The 18,952-nt window shown below is 38.1% G+C and overlaps 1 protein-coding gene across 1 annotated transcript in view; it reads left to right on the forward strand.

The window, feature by feature from the left end:
* Window positions 1-18,952, forward strand: part of HDAC9 (histone deacetylase 9) — a 182,694-nt gene that overhangs the window by 126,137 nt on the left and 37,605 nt on the right. The window contains exons 11-12 of the mRNA XM_009071883.1: window positions 5,237-5,414; window positions 11,526-11,659. Coding sequence (XP_009070131.1) covers window positions 5,237-5,414; window positions 11,526-11,659 — 312 coding nt within the window. The remainder of the gene's footprint in view (window positions 1-5,236; window positions 5,415-11,525; window positions 11,660-18,952) is intronic.

Raw genomic sequence — 18,952 nt, forward strand, 5'->3', positions numbered from 1 at the left:
AAATTGCTAAAACTTCTGCTTACCTACATCTATTTCCCTCACAATACTCCTTGTTTAGGTATTCATTGCTTTCTATGTCTTTTTTCCTGTCACTTCTGAGGATAATCAAGGTCAGTCCTATTAATATGTTCTCTGAGATCCATGATTTCTGAAGCATTCTTAACTACCTACATCTGAACTGAATTAGACGTTTCTGGGTAGACAGAATTTCAGACTGAATCAGACTTTGGATGATACTGTTTTGGTTTGGGCCAAGGCTGCCATCATGGGGATCCTGAAGCAGGATCTGTTTGCTGCAAGCAGAGGCCATTTTGCTGGATGCAGCCACTGGCTGGCCTGGACATCCCTTGGATGTGTTCAGCTACAACTGCATTGGGAAGGTAGGATGCCAAGGAGGGTGGTAGAGAAGACAAGTGTCAGGATCTGAAGTTGCTGTGTTCCTGGGTTGCTACAGGGGTTTGGACAGGGCTAAGGAGCAGGTCCTCCAACAGGAGCCATGGGGTGAGACACAACAGAACAGGTGTCAAAAATACCCTTCAGAAGAAGGAGAAAGAGGAAGTACAGGTCTGGAAGGCAGCAGGTCTTTGTTTTTACCTAGAGCAAAACTTCCTGCAGCACCTGGGCATGCGTCTTTCCTCCTCAGGAATAATTCATTCTTTGGGTCATTTTCTGAAAACAATATGAAAATTAGCAAACAGATCACTGAAAAAATGCTTTGAGAGGAAAAGCTTTTTAAGGTTAATTAATAGTGCTGAAGGTCTTTGGGGAGAGGAAGGCAGGATGGACAAAATGTGAATAACTTTTAACAGTTAAATAGACATTAGCACACACTTCATACTTCAGCAGAACGTAGTAGAGCAACAACAACACAGGGCTAGAAACCTGGCCACAAATACATCAGATACTATAAGTAGCAATCTTGCTATTAAGAAATTAAAAATTTCCTATTCCTGAGAGAAAAAAAATTTCTACCATGATGAAAAAAGGCCAAGGCATAATCCCCAAAGAGAGGTGCACATATGCTCATACACACGCTACAGACATACAATCTTAGGATTTATTTAGCTGTGATTAAACTAAATATTAACATATCAAATGAAATTAAAAAGCATCCTCTTGAGACACAAGAAAAGTTTTTATGAGTAAACTCCACATGTTGGGTTTTTAGCACAAAACATAACAGCTTGAAAGAGCATTAATTCATAGACAATTCATCTATGCTTTATCATCCAACATAGATTATCTAATAATCATAATAATGCATTTGTGGGTTACCAGTTCTCACAGCCAGTAGGAATAAGGAAATAGTTCTCATTAAAATCCTTAGAATATACAAAATGTTAAACACCAAAATGTACAAATCAGACATCTATATGAAAAGAGTATTTATACCAACACAAATTAATTACAACTCCTGCTAAATGAACCTTACAGTAATACTAGGAGAACAGCAAATATTTGCCTCTCATGCCTCTAAAGGGCTCATCTTCTCTTTAGATACTGATTCTAAAAGTTTTCCTTGAAATAATTATGGAGGGCCTGAGCTGGTTTCTGGGGAAGGCGATGGATGGCCCTCCACTGGCTCTGGCAGAGGTCCTAATTGCTTGAGTCTACTAATAAACTAATCTCAGGCACCTGGAACTAGCAGGCTCCACACTGGGCTGTCAGGGCTCAGGTTACCTAAGAAATGCTCCAAATATATTCACACAAATCACTAGCCCTGCAGATGTGCAAATACTGCTTTTGTCATATTGCTGGAGAGATGGACATGTGTTTGCAGGGCTGTAGCACATAAAACCTGAAGATGAATTCATTGTGTTGCTTTAATCCCTTCCAGAGGCCAGGTGGGCATTTGGGAAGCCAGATAAGTGTGTTGATTATCCACATTACTCATTGAATTAATCCACCTGCCTGTGTGACACAGAGTATCTTGAATGCTCACAGCATAAATACATAGGTGGCTGGAAAAAATATATGTATTCTATGAGGGTCTGTTGTCTGTAAAATGAAACCTAATCAGGAAGTTAGCCTAAAACTGACGAAAATCTAAACAAGTCTAAACTTTGCTGATGTCTAGAATTTTCAAAGTTACAGTTAAAGGATCTGAAAGTCACCAGAGGAGGTAAGCAAGCCTCAGTGTAAGCCTTGTGAGACAAACTACTGTACTTTTAACAAATGTTGAAAGATTTTCATAGGCAAACAGTTTTCTGTGACCTCAGAAATTAAAACAGGTGTTATGCAGCTTTCGATCAAACCATCCACAAATTTATTCGCCTTCCCTGAACTGATTATATTGATAAACATGTGTCAAATACTTGGTATGCATCTGGTTTCATTTGAGGAGGGGAGAGTGATATAAACAAAGCACAGTTTAGCTGGAAAATGCAGGAGAGCAAGAACAGGCTCTCTTCTTGGTCTATGACCAATTGCTGAAATAGATGGATCTCTGGTTTAGGTGATGTTCACACAGGTTGATTAGCATTTAAAAAATTACTTCAATTTGTTTGCATGCATGAAAAATAGTGTAATTTCTGTTACCTGCATAGATACAAACACCTAATCATTTTAGAAGCAAAGGTAGGAACATCTTCCCGAGTTATCTGTTCCAGACTTTTTTTAATTTCTTCAAGACACTGTAAATAACAAAACCAGAAACAGAAACACTTAAATGCACTTTTTTAGATCCAACACCTGGAAACATTATATTTTAGATATTGATTGAATGGCAATCTTACAGCTTCAGTGAAAAATATCATGCAGGTATTGCACAAGTTCAGGCCTGAAAGTAAAAGAAAGGCAGACAAGACAGCTCTGAAGCCTCAGAGTTCAGAGTCAACCAGTTTCAAAACAGAAACATTTGTGCACAGTATCAATCCCCCCTCACTGGTAGTTGAATTTCCATGACTTCCTTAAGAAGTATATTTAAATAATATTGTTTAATGAAGACTGCCAGAATCCACTGGTGCACCCTTACTAGCTTGTAGAGCATTCCAATAGGGAACAAACCCTTTTGTCTTCTGTACTCTAGTAAGTATCTGAAAATGAACTCAATTAATGAATTATCAATAGTTAGTGTGAACATTGAAAGACAGTACCAAAAATTCCCTTGCTTAAAGAACTACACAGACAGCAGCTATTTAATTAAAGCGATGAAGGCAGCCTATGAAGTTGAGAAGAGCAGCAGAAATAACACATTTCTGCTGATTCCATGTAGAGCAGTAATGTTCTATATGAGGAGCAGCTTCTGCAGGTGAGAGTTTGGCTTCTTCCAAACTGCTCAGCTAGCTCTCGTGCTTTAGAAGAGGAGGCAGGAGATGGTGAATACTGTCTGATTCTGTTACTGCTTGATCCTAAGGGAGTAAACATGCCACAGGTAGGAAGATGCCTTCTGTGCCTGCTTTACTGACAACTAAGCCAGCATTGAGAAAAAGTGAATCTTAAATTCTCACAAAGGAATGTACCTACTTCTGTTCTCCATAGGGAAAATATTCAACATGATAACATCCATGCATTCTTCACTTCTCTCCAATCACACACACTCCCAGCAAAGGTTACAAAAGATACATATGGACAAAAAATATGTCCTCTGAAAATTCATTACAATTAAAACTGTTAGTGACACTAAGCAAAACTAAAATACTTAGGCATTTCAGGAAAAAAGTCCTGAATGTTATGTTATGATCATAAGGGCATGCATAGACCTCTTCAGATACCTCAAGATATTTCCTGGAATTTATGACACCATCCTGTCATCATACATTAAAAAAGCAATAGGAAAACATGGGGACTGTATTTAAAGAAAGGGTTCAATGACTCCAAACCAAGACAATTCTTGTAAAACCTCGTTTTGCTTACTCATATTTACTTTATTTAGTCGTTTATGACAAGGTCCCAGGTGATTTACCCTTCCCATGACCTTATGTCTTTTCACTAAAGTGGTGACCCTAGATATTAATGTGGGTTTTGAGTCTGCCTTTTAAAGCATTCATTCTCATTTCAGCTGTTATTGATGAGCACTTGTTTGCATAAAGGCCTATTTTATTACATGCAGTGTAGACATTCTCACGTCCTATGAGCTGTCAATTTATTTTGCAGTGGGCGAGGGGCTAGGGTACTCCTGGGTACTCCCACCTGCCTTCCTGCATAGCCTGAACTCAGCTTCACCTCTCTGAGCAGCCAGCAATCCCTTCTTGTCCAGGCCAGGTCTCTGAGCTGCTGTCCCAAGCAACAGCAGATATTGTTACTGGGTTAAAAAAAACGAAAATGAAAAAGTTAATGTATTTATATACCTGCATATATGTATACTGAGCCCAGGTGAGAATAAACAGAGCTTGCAGTTGTGAGACAGAAGTGTGAATTTCAAGTGAATTCATATTAAGTGGTTTACAAATCTCTCTCACATTCACTTTCTGTTAAGGTTCTGGGACTATAAGCACAAAACAGAAAAACAGAAGTAAAAGAAGCAATCCTGCACTGCAGAGTGAGTGAATGCCAAGGTTTCTACTGGCTTCAGCAGGGTTTCAGTCTTTGACATGTCAGCAAAATTGACCATTTGTTGACAAACAAAACAGAAGAGAAAATCATCCTTTCTGCTCTGTCACAGTCTTTTCACACCTGCCTATCTTTCCTGTAGTGTTTGGCACTGCCTACAGCCAGCAGCAGTTATGACAAAAAAAGAGGATTCCTAAGTGGGATCTCATGTAACCATTCCTGAGTTTCTAAATGATTTGTGAAAACTTACATGCTAATTGTCCCTACTTCCCAGGGAGCTCTGTGAACTGAGTCCTCTGTAGAAACTTGAGTCACGTTGCTCAGCACATTTGGTACTGAATAGAATGAACACTGCTTTTCACTTTTGGTGCTGTGGAGAAAGTTAAATTGTATTTGTGTAGGGTCATAAAATGCATATTCTAATATATTGTGTATTCTATATATTAGAAAAATTTTGTCTTTCAGAAGCCTTTTCTTGTGAAGCTGTCTTTTCCTGTCAGGGAGAACTGACAGGTTGCCTGCCATCACCTACTCTCCAGCAAAGTCAGCAGCCCACACTGTCAGTGTGAAAACATCTGTTGAATGGATTTATTGACTGGGTCTTAGGTGCAAGTTGGGGGGTGGGGGTCCACACTGTTTATTACAGCCCTGACCTAATGAACTTAATTTGTTGACATGTTTCCCTCAGTGTCTTACTTGATCCCGTCTCACATTTCTTTCTACTGTGCTGTTTTCTTGGAAACAGGAGTTCCTGGCGCATCGGCGTGTCCACCAGTTGCAAATCTACCAGGCTCAGATGGCTACAGTTGGCATGGCAGGATTAGATAAACATCAACCAGTGTCCGGGACCCCATCTTCCCCTACTGATTCCACATTACCTCACCCAGACATGGACCAGCCCAGCCAGCATGTCTATACGACTGGTAGGATTCCCTAAAGACTGCTTTTAATAGGCAGGGCAAATGCATTTGTTCGCGTGGGGACCAACAGACTTAAATGCCTCAAATACCTCCTGCAATGTGTTCAGTTTTAGCCCTACTACTCCTATGTTTTATGACACTGTACTGGCACCAACTCAATCAGTGCAGTTGATAAATCACAGGGTTAATATTCACACAGTCATAAATTATTATCATTGACTGGCTCTGGCAAGATAGCAACAGGTGCATGTTTGGTGCCTTTAAGTCATTTACAGTTTTTCTTTCATTGCCGTATTCTCTAGTGCTTTTCTTCTATGTTCTCATTGCTTGTTTTGTAAAGAGACCACCAGTGCATTGAAGGAAGACCACCAGTAAGGAGGAAAGCTGCGATTTAATTATCAATGTCTTCATTTGACAAGTCAGTCTCTGCTGCAAGGTCACTCTCTCTACAGAAAGAGCAAAGCTGTAGAGATGACTAGGTGGTGATGTTGGGTACAATTTATGCATCTTTCAAGAGCAGTGTGGAGTCTACAGAGGCAGGTTTTATGGTCAGGACCTGGGCAGTCCAGTCACTCAAGGAGCATCTCCTGGGCTGTCCAAAGCAAAGTGATTAGAACCTTAAAAATCTTCAGTCAGAGTAAGAAAAATTACCACAGAACCCTGTTTTGTTATTATGGCTAATTTAACCTTGCATGAGGTTCCATCTTTTTAAAAGCCTAAATGTCAGTATAACATTACAGCATGGTTAGATGTGAAAGTTCACTTACTCTGTGCACAAAAAAAGGAGGAAATGAATGCTTGGAGGTACTGATTGTGAAGGTTTCTGCCAAAGCATTCATTCCTTTACATCAGTTTGAAGAACTTGCTGTGCCCTGAATGTTTACAGCTTTTCAGGCCATGATCATGGATTGATGTAGGATGGAGTCTTTAATGAGCACTCTATGCGACTGTGCAAGACAGCATGCCCTCCCATCTCTCCAATTAGAATGTAACATTGAAAGCAAAAATTTATTATTGTAAAGAAAAAAACTGCAAAAGAAAAAGAACTGCAAGTAAGTGGGTAAATGGGCACAAGACAACATTCGAAGATGAAAGACATAATTTCTTCTTCTGTAAATACACTGTCAATTTAGGAATTTCACTTATTGGGTAACATGCATTTGGAATGTATAGAAAGAAACATACTAATTTACTTTCCATGAGTTTCTGCAAGAATACCAGCTGTATATAGACAGGATTATTAAACCAGGCCACTGTTTTTCTAGTTGTGGTTCATAGAATCCCAAAAACACTGTGAACTCATTTGAAGAGATTCTCAGGCCACACAAAAAGCACAGGCTTCACTGTCCCATTCAAAAATCTGCAGTTCCACTGAAAAATTTGAATGGAGTTACAAATGCAAAGGCAGCTGTTTCAGTGTAATTGCAAAGGTTTGCTGACACTTTCTGTTATAATCCCTGGTAAAGGGACTAGGGTCAAGAGGGTTATGTAGATCTGGGGACTTGTGGCATCAGTGGAACTAATCAAGACACAAAATGTGAAGCTGAGATGGAAGAACAAAAGAAGGAATGAAATTATGTAGTAGAAACAGTGAATGGAGATGATGATGGGAATGGAACATGCCTAGCATAAAGGGCTTGAGATTTGACACAATGAAGCGGTAGAAATGCAGACTGTGCATGCACAGAATCAGGTTGTAGTAAGACTAGGCTGAGTCTAACCTTACTCATTTACTAAAGCTTTGCTACATGAACACCATTGGTGGAAAAAGAGAAGGAAAGAGAGCGAGAAAAAGGATCTTACTCCAACCAAGATTCTCAGTCCTTCGCTGAATTTCTTTCTCCAAATCTGAATTATTTTTTTTGAGTCCTTGTTTATTCTTTTATTGAATCTCTTTTTCCACCTCCACTGCTTTTGCAAGATAATCATCTCTATTCATTACTGGGGGGAAAAAAAATCTTCCTATTTCTGTCTGCCCTACAACTTCATGCTTCTGCTTTTGCACTTCTGCTCTGTACCCTCACCTCTTTCATATTCTCTAGGCACTGGCTGAAGACAGTGTGGTGCTGTAGCTGCTTCCAAGCTGTGTCTATGTTGTCAGGCAGTACTCCCAGGCTGATTGACCAGGTCCAACAGTGCACATACCTCTGCATTCACAAAGAAGCATTTCTTATCTGCTTGAAGAAATCTCTTTCCCGGACGTGTGTCTAGGCTTACATATATAACCTTATCACTGCAGTTTCTAAGTACATTGAAAATAGAGCTATTTTCTATGTTATAAGATTAACACTCTTGGAGTGACAACGAACAGATACTTTGCAACATCAACAGTTCCAATACAGTTTCTGTGAATAAACAGATCAATCTGTGTATTATTAACAGCCTATATTTTTGTGAGTCATGAAAGAAAATGTTTTTAGCCAAATACCTGAATGGAATCAGAATGGTGATTGTTGTGAGACTGTTGAGCAATATATATACAGTATATACACAGGATAATGAGTTAAAGATGGAAAAAAAATAAATTCTGCTTAATGTTCATTTAGACAGTTTACAGAATAGTTGACATTATTTAGTTCAGATTTTTTTTTTGGAATAATTTATTAGATATTCTTCCCTTGGGTTTTCTTATTGGTACTGTTGTTCTCCAGGGCAATTAATCTTCAAAGCATGTGGTTAGCCAACAATTTTTAGGTCTCTTGCTCTCCCCTCTGTTTAAAATATTTTTAAAAGAGGCTGACCCAAATAAAGTATTTTGGAAATAAATGAGTGTTAGGGAGTCCCCATCAGGAAAACCTTGGGTTTTTTCTGACTTAATTCAAATTCAGTTTCTTTGTCCTGTGTCTCTATCATTATATGGTTCAATGGTGGCACCATTCCCATCTGTCATCAGGGCCACATTCTGACCTCGGTAATATTGGTGTAAATCCAGAATAAATCCACCAGTCTCAGTGGAGCTGCTCAGATTTACACAAGGAATCTGAGAGCAGAATCTGGCTGTAGGCATTTGTTCTGGAGAGACAGAATAACCATCTTTTATTAATATTTCACAGCAGTCTGCAATTGAAAACAGTTGTCTCCCTCTTTCTCTCTCTCTTTTTCTTTTTTTTTTTTTTTGTGGGGGTGGGGAGATTATTGGCTGAATCCTGTTAGGGAAATCCTACAGGCTATTTTTAGCAGTAAGCTCTACTGCTGCATTCTGGTATTGTACCAAGCACATGTGCTGTATGACCAGCAGCCACACATCTGAAGCACTTGCACATCCTAAATCAATTTAAATACTTGCAATAAATGAAAACGTATATTTTAGCCTTTTCTTAAGTCAATTAATCCTTCTAGAAATAAATTTTGCACTCAGTGGTGTGAATATCTTTGTATTTTAAAAGTTTGGGCAGATGCTTCTGCCATGTAATACTGACCTGACCTGATTAAACTGATTTTTTATTCAGACAAAATAGCTCACGTACAATAAAACTATGTTTTTTGTTATATTCTGTTTTGGGAAAAATGATAGTGCACTAGGAAAGGGATATTTATGTCTGTGTCATCCAGAATAAAGTTTCAGCATTTCACTTCAAAATCACTGTTTAGTTGCAACACTGATATAGGTAACTCAAAAGTGTCATTATTGCACTTGATTCTGTATAACAATAGCATAGTAAAAAATATATCTTTTATTTCCATTGGCTGCAGTTGGACTATTCAGATAATTAGAATAAAACATTTATTGAAAGAATGGCAGGTAGGAAATACTTTCAACTTACAGCTAATTTTGTCAATGTTTAACAAGTGTTACATTTTTGAATCTATTCAATATACAGTTTACTCTGCTTACTAAAAGCTTCTGCAATTCCTGGTGCATGTACATTTAGCACCTGAACACCTTTTCTGTTGGTCAGGGGGATGGGAGGAAGAGGTTTTCTTTCCATTTGGGTAGGCAACAGGCTGTAGAAGTTAAAACTTCGGGTGCCAAGAAAAGAAAGCAAGGTATGTGAGTGTGCACTAATTTGTGTGCATATTTCCAAATAACTTACAAGACCTGATGATAGAGCAGCAAAACTTACAAACAGCATAGTGCAAATAACTGCAGAGAAAGAAAATTATGAACTGCTTTGACAATGCCAGCAGACATTTTCAGCTGTATTAGTATATTAGCTCCAGATTTTCACTGTTTCTTCTTTTTTTTTCTTTGAAAGAAAACAAAACAAGAAAGTAAATACAGGAATTTGCTGCTAATGAACTATTGTGTTTGCTAGATAATAATTTAGCATAAACTTAGTCACGCCACACTTAGGTTCTCCTTGTGCTAAACATAATTGTTGTGTTATCATTTTGGCTTAAATAGCAAGATCCCAAAGGATCAGTTCTAAAGTACATGAGCTAAGAAATATGGCAGGATAAATATTTCTAGAGCAGCATAATTTCTGGCTGGCTTCTAACTGAATTATCCCATAACCTTAGCTTTGAATTGTCCACAATGTATACAGACTTTTACTCAGCAGAGCTTTTAAACACTTTATTAATGCTCAAAAGCCATTCAATAACTTTGTTAAATAAGGGTGGTATTGAGCATGTTGTTGAATCTGGACTTTAATTTTGTATTTTCGTCACTGGCTGACTTTTCAGCAGCAGGCTAACACAATTTTCCTGGAACTGTGTTGGCATCCCCAGTAGTGGTGGCACATAAGAAAGAGGTTTTGAATGCCAAGTATTGCAGCTTGGAGAAATTGTTAATTTGAGTCCTTTTCAACTGCAAGAGGAAGAAAAATCCAAATGTTTCCCAAATGAAAATGGTTCACAGGGGTAAGGAAAACAGTTTTTGTTCCAGACATTTCTAAGGGAAATGCAAGCACGTAAATAAATAAAATAATTTTTCAGTATTTCAGACTTGGTTTGAAGGCCTTGAAAATTGAATTTACCTTGAGCCTAGTCACCACAATTTCTCTTTTACTCCCAATACAGAACAGCTCCAGAGCAATGGGATATTGAGAGCTGTTCTGTATAAAGCTGTTCTGTCCTTGAATAAATGACCATAGAAAATTCAAAAAGGTACCTTGCACTGCAGTCAAATAACAGGATTTGATCCTAATTGAATAGTGGATAGAACTTTTCTTTTTATGAAAAAGGTCTTGGGCTGCCACTGTTTCAATTCTCTGAACTTTCATTTGCTATGCTTTGTGATCCGGAGTTAATACAGTATTAGTTAAGCAGTACAAATGCAGAGTGGCATTGCAGATTCAAAATTTATTTTAAAACATTCTGAATTATTCTCCTTAAACTGCTAGAAATATATAACATTTTCTTGTTATATACACACATATATATATAGGTTAACAGCTTATCCACTAAAGAAAGAGAACCATGTGATTCAGTAATAAGACTGATTTTTCTTCTAGCTATAAAAACTTTAATAAGATTCATATTAATATATTAATAAGATATGAATAAAATATCTTGAGAATTAATTTTTGCTTTATCAGTATCACAAGATGTGCCTTGTAAATCTAAATTCAGAGTCTTACAGCGAAAAGCGGAATTTATGTCCAGAGAAGGGCAACGAAGTTGGGGAAGGGTCTATAGACCAAGTCATATGAGGAGAGGCTGAGGGAGCTGGGGGTGTTTAGTTTGGAGAAAAGGAGGCTCAGAGGAGACTTGGTTGCTCTCTACAACTACCTGAAAGGAGACTGTAGCCAGGTGGAGGTTAGCCTCTTCTCTCAGGTAACAAGCGACATGATAAGAGGGCATAGCCTCAAGGTGCTCCAGGAGAATTTCAGGTTGGACATCGGGAATAATTTCTTCATGGAAAGAGTTGTCAGGCATTGGAAGGGGCAGCCCAGGAAGGTGATGGAGTCACCATCCTTGGAGGTGTTCAAGAAATGACTAGACATGGCACTTAGTGCTATGACATAGTTGACAAATTGGAGATTGGTCAAAGGTTGGACTTTATGATCTTGGAAATCTTTTCCAACCTAAATGATTCTGTGATTCTGTGATTTTCATCTTCCTCTAATGTTCAGATTAAATCCAATTTTTCTATAGTATGTATGACAGGGGACAATATAACTTACATTTGTTTCACTTACTGTTTTTTACTGTGTTATCTTTGTGCTAAAGGTGTTGTCTATGACAGTCTGATGCTGAAGCACCAGTGTATGTGTGGAAACTATGCTAATCACCCTGAACATGCTGGAAGAATCCAAAGCATCTGGTCAAGGCTGCAAGAAACTGGGTTGCTAAACAAGTGCGAGGTAATTAAGAATTCAGATCAGATACTTGATTTGGTAAAGTAAATGGCAAATTTATTGACTCTTAAATGTGTCTTACTGCTGTAATAAGAGAGTATTTGTCTTAAGAACTATTTGGTCTTCACTGACAATATTAAAATAATGCATTTTAGTAAAGCACACTTCTCTATCAGTAAATAAAGAATTTATGCAGTCACTTATCCACATGCATCAGAATATAAAATGTAGACATGAATACTCCTCACCTTTATAAGGGAAGGTAGACAAGCAGTAGTCAAACCATAAGTGCAGCCCTTCCAATAGCACAATTCTTAACTTTTTTGAGCAACTAAGGATTTTACTTCTGTAGCATAGAACATTTTTTAATATATTTTGTATCACTCCATAAGCATATTGCATCTTGTCTTATTTCAGACTTCAAAGTCTGTTTTCATAGCATTTTCATTTGCCTGGTATAATGGATCTCATGTGAAAACCCATGACAATTCAGCACAATCTTCTAGGCAATATCAGAGCAAATGTGGAACTTTCTTCTGCTTTGATTTCCCTCAAAAATTACATCTTAAAACATGCTTAAATCAAATATGGGCTGTGAGGTTCATATATGATTTGAGTTACTTAAAAATAGTCTTTTCCTACCATTCCCTGATTTCTATGAGTTGTGCAGCACTGTCAACTTCTGCAGAAGCCTGTGACAATCACAGATGCTAACTGCACCACAGCACAAGTTAGCAAAGTTCAGCACAAATTTGCTTATGTTTTGCAGGGTCCCAGAATTGCCAGGTCTGTTATGCTCTGTTTTCTTAAATTACTTTTCTTAGTATACTTCTGTTTTTACAAACCCAGAGGAACTGGTTTAATAGATCCCTTTGAATAGCTATTAGTGACTGTCTATGAAGACTTTCTGCAGGTAGCCCAGCATACTGGGCAGTGAGATATTGCAAGCACTGTAAATGGATTTGTTGTATACACTCATCTAACTAGATGGCAGCACTCTAACAGGCTAATTCTTTTTTTAGCCTGGATAATTTTTTCAGTCTTCAAGAAGACTTTCTTTCAGCAAGGCCTTTAAGGCCATATATCACATGAGTGGTTTCACTAGTAGGATCACATGCTTAGAGAGTAAGTTAAACATGCAGCCGAGTGCTTAACTGAAATAAAGCCTAGTTACCTTATTGACTCAGGACCCCATATTGCAAAGAAAAGACAAGAAAGAAAGAAAATAAGTAAAATGCAGTGTGCTACTATGTACTGCTTTCTTCAGTAACAAACAGATATTGCTGAACAGTAAATTGTGTGGACCTGCAAAAGGTGTAAATGGAAAAATGATATAGGTTATTCTGAGGTGCATGCAGTCCAAGAGTTTTGTGGAAGATTTAAAGTTTCCTCCTGCAATTCTATGATTTCAAAAACTGAAATATGGCCTATTAGGTCTTGAAAAATCCAGTGAGGGGGCAGAGAGGAAATAAGTCACTTCATGTTAAACAGCATTCAACTAATTTGACTCCCATTGTGTGCTGTGATATGAGACTGGAATGTGAAATGAGCTGTCAAAATGTAAACTCTGATGATAAAACTGAGGAATCTCAGTGTGAAGCTGGTGTGCAGATCTGGTGTTTATCTAGATCCTCTTATGTAGCTGAGGGCAGGATTATATTTGGTAAAGCAATCTGTCCCTTGCTTCACTGAATTACCTAGCACATGCTTGACATCAAACAAGTGCTCAAATCTGCTCACTTTTCAAAATAAGGAAAGCTGCAGTGGTTCACCTTATTGGTGCTCTGGTTCTTTAGGAAAGTCATTTGGCTGAATAGATAACTCATGTCACTAAAGGAACAGCCATTGCATTATGCAAGAAATTTAAGCTGCATTCTGGAAGATATGACACTGAGGATGCATAGTCAAAGCATCACAGTCAACTGCACTGTCTTTTTTACTGAATTTTGAATATCCCCTCATGAACACTCGTATTTCTTAATATCATTTCTCAATATAATTCCCCACAGTTTTTGCCAGGAATGGGGAGATCACTGGTCAAATTCTGCCAAATGTGCACTGCCTCGTGCAGTAAGTCTGAAGGACAGCTTAGGAACAGCAACCTGCCACAGCCGCCTAGGAAATCCTCTGCAGTAACTGTGAACCTTCTTTTTTCCTCTCTAACTAAAACTGTAGTCCCACAGGAGGGCTGCAGTCCTGCACCTTGTCTGATGAGGAGTTTTAGGATCAAAGCTAGTTCAGTCAGAGGTAGCTCAGATCTTGTTACCTTGCAATGTGTGTCTCCTTAGCCACAGGCTTGTGCATGGGGCCCTCCCTATTTTCTTAATCTGACAAGAAACCTTTATGAAAATGAACAACCTGTATCTATATAATCTTATAGTAGGGAGCTAGATGTGGTTCCTAAATCATGTGGTATGGATTAACTCCTCACACAGCTCAGGTCTATGGCCCTAGAGAGATGCCTAGCTGAGTGTACAGAGACCTGTCATCTCTAACTGGGCATAGGATGATGAAGTCATACATACTGGGCTAACATCATGCTTGCTGCAGTTCAGATTAATCTAAGATAAATCTATTACCTTCATATACCTATATATATAGCTCATATTCACCCCATCACATTTTTTTAAATATAACTTGGTAAAATCCTAACAAGGTTAGAATAGGGTACTCAAAGCCATGTCTTTGCGACAAAATAAAATGTGCCTGAGACTGTTCTCCAGCCCTGTGGCCAACTGGCATGGAAAGGCCCATGTTCATACCACCAGGAATGCTCCCTGGCTCGTGCCAGTGACCAAACCATGTCTGGGAGTTGTTTGGGAGAGTGCTAGCTGCTGCTCAGCCAAAATGGTGTGAAGGACCACTTTAGCAATTTAAAAGTACAGATGATTTTGTTCCTCTGCCTGTGAATGTTTCCTGGCACTGCTTAGTTTACTGCTGCAAACACAGCCAAAAGGACTTGCTTCTCCAGACTGTGTTTTGTCTTTCTAGCCGTAGATATTTGTGCTCTAGAGTTATTCAAACAAGAGTTTAGAGGATTTCTGTAAAATTAAGAAACTAGTTATACCTTTCAGACTATTTTTCTTAATCATATCACTCTTCCAAATAGATTGCTTCCCTCAACAGCTTCCTCAAGACGAGAGAAACCCATTCAGACCATGGCCAGCCCTGGAGAGACAGATTTGAGACACCAGTCCCTGACTGAATCCAGGGCAGGAGAACAGGGTAATTCACACACACACACATACATAGCCACACAGCCTCATAGTGAAGTTTTTTATGGTCCTGGCATATATGTATTAAGAAAATAAAATTCAGATGCAATATTTTTCTATTAGTTTAAAATCTTTGTGCATGTTTACTGAAATGCCTATTTGGTGTGTCTTAAAGGCCAAGAGATGTACAATAGTCACTTACCAAATGCAGAACAGTGCAGCTAAAAGATGCAAAGACTGGCATAAAAACATCTCTTACCTTTTTCTTTTTTTCAATTTTCCCTTAGTAAAGAGCAATGCATAGCTGCCCTACCTTTGGGACAAAAAAAGGACTGGATTATGTTTTGGTAGTGGGGTCTATTTTTCACTTGTTCTAGGGAGAGGAAGTATTTACATAACTCCTTTGGGGTCGTAATTTATGCACACATGACTGACATTAGGCTACAGTGATCAGCACAATTTCAGAAAAGAAAAGAAGAATATAGACATGGTCATGCCTTGTGCCCCCACCTCTATTTCCTTTAGGGACTGTAGTCCAGCAACTTTTCCCTTTTCAGCCTGGAATTTGATCTGAATTTTGGTAGTTTTCTGGATCAGGGAGACATTTTACACTTTCTGCTGTCCACATCTCATGGACCAAAGGGGAGAGAAGGAATTTAAGAGGAATGGGAGGAAGAATTTAAAGTTGATTCTGCTAGATCACACAGATTGAAAGATATGAAAAACTTCCAACCTTTGAATTTCAATTTACCACTAAAGACAAAATAATACAGGAAAAGTTAATCTTTCTTTTTTTTAAGAGCAAAAATCTTTAGAGTGTTTAATACTGGAGTACCAAAACACATGAAGAGAGTAAATGCATCTCTATGTGGGTGACTGTGCGTCAGAGGTATGCTTGCAATTCCCACACAATGGAGAGAGAATGAGTGATGTGGGTATGCTGAATGGCAAAAGACACATTATCTGAGAGTATTTTTAAAAACAAGAGAAAATTTAACAACTATGTGAAATCTTAGAAAAGTAGGAAAAAATGTGAAGACCTTGTTTACAAACTTGATAGCCTAAGGGAATTTCTATACAAATAGCTGCAGTATGGGCAATGGACACATTACACTGAGAGACCTGAGTGAGAAATACTCCTTTATCTATGTCAACAATTTCTGTTAGTTTAGCAGAGAGAAATAGGCAGTGTCACCTTTGTCTTTTTGAAACTCTTCTCAAGAGTTTAGTCTGCTGAAAGTCTAACCAAAATCTTCAGGTTAATAGAGGTTATTTGTGTGAAAATTTAATGGTCTGTTTTAAACAGAAGACCAGACTAGACAGTCCTCTTTGACATTAAATTCTGTGGAAGGTGAAAGCATTTTCCTGTTGTGGGGAGATTAGCTTTCTGATTCTAGACTGATTTTTTGAAGCTCTCAGGTGCAAGTATTTTGCTTTCCTGAGATATATAAATGTTGATGAAGGAACTGCATATGTCAGAGGAGAAAGCCAACACATAAATTGTCATCCACATTAGAAAAGAATGACTTGCCTTCTACTAAGAAAGTAGTAGATAAATGGATGTAGTATTCAAACTCCCCTGAACTAAACAAATAATGTTCATAAGTTCTCCTATGCTACGTCTCCTTTTTCATTGGCTTTATGCCAATTTTCTGCTAGGTTTTATGCTTTTGGTACTACCATGGTCAATGAAAATTAAGAAAGACTCATTAAAAAAGATATGTGGATAAAAGTGTATGTGTAAAGTTATACAGATGCATATGTTCTGTTGTCTGATAACTCATGCTAGTGAGAGTCAGAATCTATCACTTAGCATAACTGAAGTTATAGACTTAGAACACATGCTTGTGTAGATCTGCTAAATCCTGGCATCATTGTGTGAGAAGCGCTATTCTTATCAATTGTTACAGGTAATTTTTAATACCTTTTTTTTCTTGTTTTTTAGCTCTGTGTGGAGCATTGGATAGTTAGGAGTTTAATGTTACTGAAAATTACTTGACAGGAAGAGATACTGCAATGATGGGATGAAAGGAACCCTAAATGAGAAGATGAGAATGCAGAAACAGCACACACGTGTACTGTTTACCCTTCTCTTTCCTCCTGCCATCTACAGTGTAAATGTACTTGCTGATGCTGAACATTATAGCTGGAGAAGCCACAGAGAAAAAAGCAGTTCTGGGCTCTGCCTGCCCCAGCAGCTCAGCTGATGGCTGCTCTCCGAGGACCTCAGTGTTGGGAGCTGCCTTGAGTGGGGTGTCCTGTTCAGTGCTACTTGATTTCTGCACACAACCTGCTTCTGTACAACATGTTTCTGCACTAGAGATTCTGGCTGGTGATATTGGATAGTAGGTTGGTTGTTGGCAAAACATTTTAGGAGACCAGATATCACTGAGTACAGGGGTATCTTAAAATGGCTAGCTGTGGTTCTTATAGTTTAAGGGATATGGCATTTAACAGTAGTTTAAAAACAGCCAGACAATTAACACTCTTAAACATCTCTGAGAGTTTTGTATAACTTGTAGAAAATATATGACTAAAGCCTGAGTATTTTACTCAAGGTTCTTTGATGTGACCTTCATAAAATTCCTCTTTATTTTTCTTATACATTTATCTGTCCTAAAAGCCACTCTCCCTTTCCAGCTTTACTGTGGAGAATTTGGTATATAGATTTTAAAGCAGCTTATTAGAAACATAAACATAAATGGGAATGGATGGAGGAATAAATGTTACCAGTCACCTCACTTGTGAAGAAAAATATTTTATCTTACCCAGAAGAACCATTACAGAGTTTACTGACTCCAGGAAATAACATAATGTGCTGATTCTGATTGTGCAACTGTGTGTTAAAAGGATGTGAGTGCTCTGCTACAAATTCTCATGTGAGACTGGGAGAGGCTTGAAAAAATTAGAGATGAAAAAGGCTTTATTAAGCCATTTAGTTCTTGGATCTTTCCCTGAAATGCTTTTTTTTCCACTGCTGTGTCTAGTCAAGTTTAAAACACTGCAAGAAATAGGGCTTCCACCATTTCCCTGAGGGGAAGCTTGTTCCACAGTCATCTAGCTCTAACTCTTAGGACATTTTTCCCTATTAGTCAGAAAAGAATGCCACTGCTTAACTCAATATAAATTGTGCATGGTCATTCTGACACACACACACCCACCCACCCAATCAACTCCTTTCTTCTGTAGTGCATGTTATCTTTAAAATTTATAATACTGCTTTCTTCTCATAGTGCAGAGGTTGTTGCTTTCCAGTGCGTATGACAAGGTGTTGGACACAATAAGTATTACAACTTATACTCTAAGGAAACTAGAAATGAATGGCATTTCTGTAGCAGGTTGATGAGTCTAACTGAATATAGGGTGGTGTTTATCTGTAGACCCTGACAGACACATCCACAGGCTTAAGCTGTGAGAGGTTTTGGCCCAGGTATTCATAAGGACCAGATCGGCAATAGAGTCCAAGACCTTAAAATAAACTGTTTTCTCTCCACTTTATCCAATATCAACAGGAAAGACGATCCTGGGACAAGAACTTTGTTGACAGTGCTGTTTATTATGCCCAGTCCAGAAAAAAAATCTGATTCATGTTGCTGTGTATGCAAAGGCTGTGCAGCAGTAGCACAAGCAGAGAAATATTTTTATGACAAGCTGAAACTCCAAATACATACAAGGAACAGATTTGCTGAATAAGAAAGTGTTAGTTTTACTGTTTGTTTCCTATCTTCCTTCCTTTCTAAACTGATTAAATTTTAAATGGAATTTAAATGGATTATTTAAATGGATTTATAAAAAGGCATCCCAGATTTATTAACACTGATTTATGTGGGGTGAGTACAGGCTGGAGAAACAGTTAAAGAGACAAACTTCACTTACAAAAATGTAAGTAAGCAAGTGAGTCAGCATGTGTAACAGCAAAAGTGATCCTGGGATATTGATCATGCATTAAAAAATGAAAAATATACAGAAATATTTTATTAAAGTATTTAAACTTTAATTTTCTTCTTTCCCCTGCCTCTCCTCACTGTGATCATGTTCTTCCTAGCAGCATAAATCACAAATACTAGCAATGATGCAAAAAACA

Source organism: Acanthisitta chloris, unplaced genomic scaffold (genome assembly GCF_000695815.1).
Source record: "Acanthisitta chloris isolate BGI_N310 unplaced genomic scaffold, ASM69581v1 scaffold23793, whole genome shotgun sequence".
In the NCBI taxonomy this organism is placed as follows: Eukaryota; Metazoa; Chordata; class Aves; order Passeriformes; family Acanthisittidae; genus Acanthisitta; species Acanthisitta chloris.